The sequence below is a fragment of the Ochotona curzoniae genome, unplaced genomic scaffold (genome assembly GCF_017591425.1).
Source record: "Ochotona curzoniae isolate NIBS_2020 unplaced genomic scaffold, NIBS_Ocur_1.0 patch22, whole genome shotgun sequence".
In the NCBI taxonomy this organism is placed as follows: Eukaryota; Metazoa; Chordata; class Mammalia; order Lagomorpha; family Ochotonidae; genus Ochotona; species Ochotona curzoniae.
Window position 1 is genome coordinate 56,423 of NW_024466773.1, and position 6,393 is coordinate 62,815.

Here is a 6,393-nt window from a genome sequence, read left to right on the forward strand (position 1 = left end):
GCCCCGCGGCTCCTCGGCTCGGCTCCAGAGAACCCCAGAAGCGTCTGGAGACTTCTGCCGAAGGACGGCCCCCTGCGCTCCCATTGGCCGCCAGAAGCCCGAGGGCCGGGCGCCCGGAGAAACGCCTGGAAGCTTCCCGAGCGGGCGGCCCGGCCGAGCTCGCTGATTGGCTGAGGAGGCGCGGGGCGGGGTGCGGGCGCCACGGATAAAGGCCGCGGCCGGCGGAGCGGGGCCACTTCGCTCCCGCGGTCCTGACGGGCAGCAGACGGGCAGCTGACGGGCAGCAGACGGACAGCGGCTGACGGGCAGCGGGCGGACAGCGGGCGGACAGCAGCTGACGGGCAGCGGCTGACGGACAGCAGGCGGACAGCGGCTGACGGGCAGCTGACGGACAGCGGCGGCTGACGGACAGCAGGCGGACAGCGGGCGGACAGCGGCTGACGGACCGAGGCCAGCAGCGCCACCGCGAGCATCTCCCCCGGCGCGAGCCCGAGCGCGACTCCCGGTCCCTGAGCAGAGGCGGCGAGAGCGAGGCGGCGGCATGGCCAAGACGGTGGCGATCGGCATCGACCTGGGCACGACCTACTCGTGCGTGGGCGTGTTCCAGCACGGCAAGGTGGAGATCATCGCCAACGACCAGGGCAACCGCACGACGCCCAGCTACGTGGCCTTCACGGACACGGAGCGTCTGATCGGCGACGCGGCCAAGAACCAGGTGGCCATGAACCCGCAGAACACGGTGTTCGACGCGAAGCGGCTGATCGGGCGCAAGTTCGGCGACCCGGTGGTGCAGTCGGACATGAAGCACTGGCCGTTCCAGGTGGTGAGCGAGGGCGACAAGCCCAAGGTGCGGGTGAGCTACAAGGGCGAGAGCAAGGCGTTCTACCCGGAGGAGATCTCGTCGATGGTGCTGACCAAGATGAAGGAGATCGCCGAGGCGTACCTGGGCCAGGCGGTGAGCAACGCGGTGATCACGGTGCCGGCGTACTTCAACGACTCGCAGCGGCAGGCGACCAAGGACGCGGGCGTGATCGCGGGCCTCAACGTGCTGCGGATCATCAACGAGCCCACGGCGGCCGCCATCGCCTACGGGCTGGACCGCAAGGGCAAGGGGGAGCGCAACGTGCTCATCTTCGACCTGGGCGGGGGCACGTTCGACGTGTCCATCCTGACGATCGACGACGGCATCTTCGAGGTGAAGGCCACGGCGGGCGACACGCACCTGGGCGGCGAGGACTTCGACAACCGGCTGGTGAGCCACTTCGTGGAGGAGTTCAAGAGGAAGCACAAGAAGGACATCAGCCAGAACAAGCGCGCGGTGCGGCGGCTGCGCACGGCGTGCGAGCGGGCCAAGCGCACCCTGTCGTCCAGCACGCAGGCCAGCCTGGAGATCGACTCGCTCTTCGAGGGCGTCGACTTCTACACGTCCATCACGCGGGCGCGCTTCGAGGAGCTGTGCTCGGACCTGTTCCGCGGCACGCTGGAGCCCGTGGAGAAGGCGCTGCGCGACGCCAAGCTGGACAAGGCGCAGATCCACGACCTGGTGCTGGTGGGCGGCTCCACGCGCATCCCCAAGGTGCAGAAGCTGCTGCAGGACTTCTTCAACGGGCGCGAGCTCAACAAGAGCATCAACCCGGACGAGGCGGTGGCGTACGGCGCGGCCGTGCAGGCGGCCATCCTGATGGGCGACAAGTCGGAGAACGTGCAGGACCTGCTGCTGCTGGACGTGGCGCCGCTGTCGCTGGGGCTGGAGACGGCGGGCGGCGTGATGACGGCGCTCATCAAGCGCAACTCCACCATCCCCACCAAGCAGACGCAGACCTTCACCACCTACTCGGACAACCAGCCCGGCGTGCTGATCCAGGTGTACGAGGGCGAGCGCGCCATGACGCGCGACAACAACCTGCTGGGCCGCTTCGAGCTCAGCGGCATCCCGCCGGCGCCGCGGGGCGTGCCCCAGATCGAGGTGACCTTCGACATCGACGCCAACGGCATCCTCAACGTCACCGCCACCGACAAGAGCACCGGCAAGGCCAACAAGATCACCATCACCAACGACAAGGGCCGGCTCAGCAAGGAGGAGATCGAGCGCATGGTGCAGGAGGCAGAGAGGTACAAGGCCGAGGACGAGGTGCAGCGCGACAGGGTGGCGGCCAAGAACGCCCTCGAGTCCTACGCCTTCAACATGAAGAGCGCCGTGGAGGACGACGGCCTCAAGGGCAAGATCAGCGAGGCCGACAAGAGGAAGGTGCTGGACAAGTGCCAGGAGGTCATCGCCTGGCTGGACGCCAACAGCCTGGCCGACAAGGACGAGTTTGAGCACAAGCGCAAGGAGCTGGAGCAGCTGTGCAACCCCATCATCAGCGGCCTGTACCAGGGCGCGGCTGGCCCCGGGGCCGCTGGGGGCTTTGGTGCCCACGGGCCCAAGGGCGGCTCTGGCTCTGGCTCTGGCTCTGGCCCCACCATTGAGGAGGTCGACTAGGGGCCTGGCCTCCCTCGGAGCCGTGCAACTGGGACGAAGGGACTGTGTTGTCAAATAGATATATGACATATATAGAAAATATGTATCTTTTTTGTCGGTCAGTCTGTACTGGTTAAGTTCCTTCCTTCTAAAGTGAGGTTCTAACCTCACAGTAACTGTGGCATAGTTATTCTTGTAGAGTGAGACCCGGATGTTCTTTGGAAGCTTTGCAGTTTTTTCAAGTTTTGTACCATAACGTCTTTTTCTTCCTCAGATTAATCCACACTGCCACCCTCTGTACAGCTTTTGCATTGTAAAACACTTCATTGTTAAGCATCCTTAATTTTATAATTTTTTTATTCAGAGATTTAAAAATAAAGTCCTGAAGATGTAGTCTCTTCTTGTTTGTGGATGAGTTATATAGAGTCTCCGTGCTGTAGCTGAGACAGTGCCACATAGGGAGATGCATGTAGTTGGGGACATGGCTGTGGATATTTTTGTCGTGTGTTCACTGAGTTGGTAAATGACATGCATTAGGGACGGAATAGGTTGCAAACATTTTTCTCCACTTCATGATCCTGTCCAAGCTGTGATGATTTGTTTTAGGTTAGATTCTTAATTAAGGCTGACCTAATAACAGTATAGGTATAACAATAGTAAATTTAATTTGCAGGAGAGGAAAAGAAAAGCTGTAAACACAGCTTTGGAGTATTAAGGTCATGTGGCTTTATCTCCGACAATCCTGAGGGGAGCTTCCTACTCAAGCAGGTGGAATCCTTCACATTCTGCCAGCCTGAGAAAATCAAATATCCCTTTTCACCAAATTACAGCCTGGAAGTATGTCAGAAAGTTTGTTTCACATGCATGTTCCAGCTTCATTAAATCCTCTATTTGTGGTGGAAATATTTTAGCAATGATAAAATACAGAAACACTCTTGGAAAACCTGACTTTGGTTTCTGAACCAACTCTCAAAACTTAGTAACAGTGGTAATCATTAATGAAGCTCTTGTCCCTGACCACAGCATATACTAAATATTTAACTGCTGCAATAAGAATTGGGACTTTTTTGTTTGTTTGTGTCTTTAAGATTTATTTATTTTTATTGGAAAAATAGATCCACAGCGAGCAGAAGAGACAGATTTTCTGTCAGCTGGTTCACTCCAGGAGTCAGGAACTTCTGTGTCTCCCTCGTTTGTGCAGGTCCCAAGGCTTTGGGCCCTCCTCAACTGCTGTTCCAGGCCACAAGAGGGAGTTGGAGGGGAAGTAGAGCAGCAGGGACAGTAACTGTTGCTCATGGCATCCTGGTGCATGCAAGGACTTTAGCCACTAGGCTATTGTACCACGTCCATTTATTTGTGTTTTTGAGACAAGGTCTAGGTGTTGGAGGAGGAGAGGGGGTTACCCAGTTCTTGGACTGCATCTCACACTGTTCACTGTCTGCACATACTAGACCTTGAGTTGCCATGACAACCGAGGCAATAAGAGTCTCCCTCTGCTTCTCTGCCCAGACCTAGGGAGTGGGAGGCTGCAGGCCATGCTCCCAGACAGGACAAGACAGTCACCTGACTACTCTCATTCAAGATATCTCCTAAGGCCATCACCTGGATCCCATACGTTGTTCCTTAGGTTCAAAGAAAGGGAGAAAAACAAAACAAAACTTTAAAAAAGCCCAAGTCATTTCCCTTAAAGCCATTATCCAGTCAGCCTTTTCACTTCCCTACTCCTTCTTGCAGCAACACTTCCTGCCGCTTTGCTCTGAGTAAAGAATTATACTTGTACTTGTTTCCTGGCTTTTTATTTCCATTCTCAGCCAAGGAAAGAACCCACTAAGCTTTGCCAGTAACATGTTTTTGTTTTGTTTTGTCTTTTAAGTGACATGCAGTAGGAGGAGCAATTCCTTCGCTTCAAGCTGTTAAAGCCATGGTATTCTACTCTAGTGGTAGAATAAATCAAGTGGAGGAAAAACATCAAAAAACACAACTGTCAGGCCACTTCAAAATCTTAGTCTGTATTTGTATTTAAAGCTGCCCAGTATTTCTAGAGTGCAGCACAGGTTGACAGAAACCAGTCAAGGAGAGGCTCTTGTTGATTTTATGTATAAGAGGGTTAGGAAGTGGGAAAGGGAGGATGGGAAATTTCCAGCTACAGTACAATGAGCTGAAGAATTTCGGGATTTGGCGGAATAAATTTGGGGCCCCCTTCTTAGGTCTGACAAGTAGCAGTATCTGAATGGGAGAAATCATGGCCTATTTGTACACATACACAGGTTGTTGACTCAAAATAATTTGGAATATCACCCCAGGTGGACCTTGGCCTGTGGGTGTGCTGAAATTCATCAAATAAGTACCACAAAAGTCTTAGAAGACAACTTCATATATTTTATATAAGGCTCAAACCTTGATGCTTGAAGAGGAGAGACCAAAACAACTGCAAGGGATGAGAGAGGTTTGCTGTGCCCACAGTGACCTCCTTCCAAATGCTACTCTTAGCTTCTTGCACCTGTGTTACAGAAGTGCAAAGGATGACCGATTCTGCATGGCTTAGCTCCCCCATTTCATCCTCTGATAGAATTTTCAACAAAGATAAACATGCCCAATTAGAAATATATGCATTTATAAACAAAGGGGAATCGTGAAGGGTCTACAAGGTACAATCTGGAATTTAAGTTGGAGGGATTGGGTGGCAAGAGCAAAACAGTGAGGAAGAGGGGAAAGCAGAGGATGAGGCCTGGCTGTTGCCACTGCACACCAGTTGGGCCCCGGCTTCCAATTCCCCTGTGGCCTGTGCTAGTAAGAGGGTGCTGAATGCTTTCACCATTGTGGTCCCAGACCACTCACTACACATTAAAAGGACAGGAAGCAGAGAAAACAGGAAGCAGTGTTGAATGGGTATAGCTTTCCAAGTTGGGGAAGATGAAAACGTTTTGGAGACACACTGTACTTAACACTCCTGAAAAGATGGTGTCTACAGTTTATTACAACAATTTATTCCATATTTTCTAAAAAACGAGAGGAGTTTCAAAAGTGCAATGCCAAAAAAACTGATATATGATTAAAGAGGCAGAAATGCTGATTGATTTACTGTACATTATGCAAATATAGTTATCAAATGGTAAGCCATAAGTATGCACAATTTCCTAAAACAAATATTTTAAATTTAAACTTCAAAAAATCGTTTTCCAACATAGGCAGTTTAATAAAATTAAAAGGCTCAAAGCTTAAGGAGTGTGACAGGTGTGTATCTCCAGTGCAGGGGAGGGGGGCAATTCGGAACAAGGCAGCTGGGAGTCGGGGGGGAGTGGGGGAAGGGACGGACTCCAAGCAGGGACCCCCAGAAGGGAGAACGGTCGGGACAGGGCAGCTGGGAGCCGGGTGGGGGGCACGGACCCCAAGCAGGAACCCCCCACAGAAGGGAGAACAGTCGGGACAAGGCAGCTGGGAGCCGGGTGGGGGGCACGGACCCCAAGCAGAGACCCCAGATGAAGGGAGAACAGTCGGGACAGGGCAGCTGGGAGCCGGGTGGGGGCACAGACCCCAAGCAGGGACCCCCAGAAGGGAGAACGGTCGGGACAGGGCAGCTGGGAGCTGGGTGGGGGGCACGGACCCCAGAAGGACGGGGAAAGTCCGCCCCACCCACCTCAACGAGCCGCGGGCGGCGACGAGCTCTCGCGGGAGCGGCCGCAGGGGCCTTATTTGTGCCTGCTTTTCAAATTTCACAAAAAAAACCTTCAAATAGTTGCAACATGCCTGTGAAATCTGTACAACGTACGGTCAAGGCCTTTCTTTTCGCTTTGTTTTATTCCGGTTTAGACAAACGACGCACAAGACGCTGCCCGCCGAGCCAGGCATGCGGGAAGACAGCCATGGCCCTCAGGCCCCCGGCGCGGCGCGGCCTTAAATAGCCCGCGCGGGGCGGGTCGGCCTCTTTGTGT

At 54.3% G+C, this 6,393-nt stretch overlaps 1 protein-coding gene across 5 annotated transcripts; it reads left to right on the forward strand.

Annotated features, from left to right (window-relative positions):
• The first annotated feature begins 404 nt into the window (after window positions 1–404).
• Window positions 405–2,845, forward strand: LOC121166762 (heat shock 70 kDa protein 1). 5 transcript variants are annotated; one of them, XM_040996045.1, is made up of 2 exons: window positions 405–2,169; window positions 2,204–2,845. In XM_040996045.1, exons 1-2 carry the CDS (start codon window positions 542–544, stop codon window positions 2,538–2,540), a joined length of 1,965 nt encoding a protein of 654 aa, XP_040851979.1. In that variant the 5' UTR covers window positions 405–541; the 3' UTR covers window positions 2,541–2,845. The 5 variants fall into 5 exon arrangements, with proteins under 5 accessions (XP_040851979.1, XP_040851980.1, XP_040851976.1 ...); XM_040996042.1 differs by having other exon boundaries at window positions 448–2,380; window positions 2,429–2,845; XM_040996044.1 differs by having other exon boundaries at window positions 448–2,119; window positions 2,219–2,845.
• Window positions 2,846–6,393: the final 3,548 nt, after the last annotated feature.

Excerpts from the sequence above, each read along its gene's own strand:
- LOC121166762 (XM_040996045.1), top strand. The coding sequence starts at position 542 with ATGGCCAAGACGGTGGCGATCGGCATCGACCTGGGCACGACCTACTCG. Across the intron at positions 2,170-2,203 it reads GCGGCCAAGAACGCCCTCGA|GACGACGGCCTCAAGGGCAA; the intron begins GTCCTACGCCTT and ends AGCGCCGTGGAG.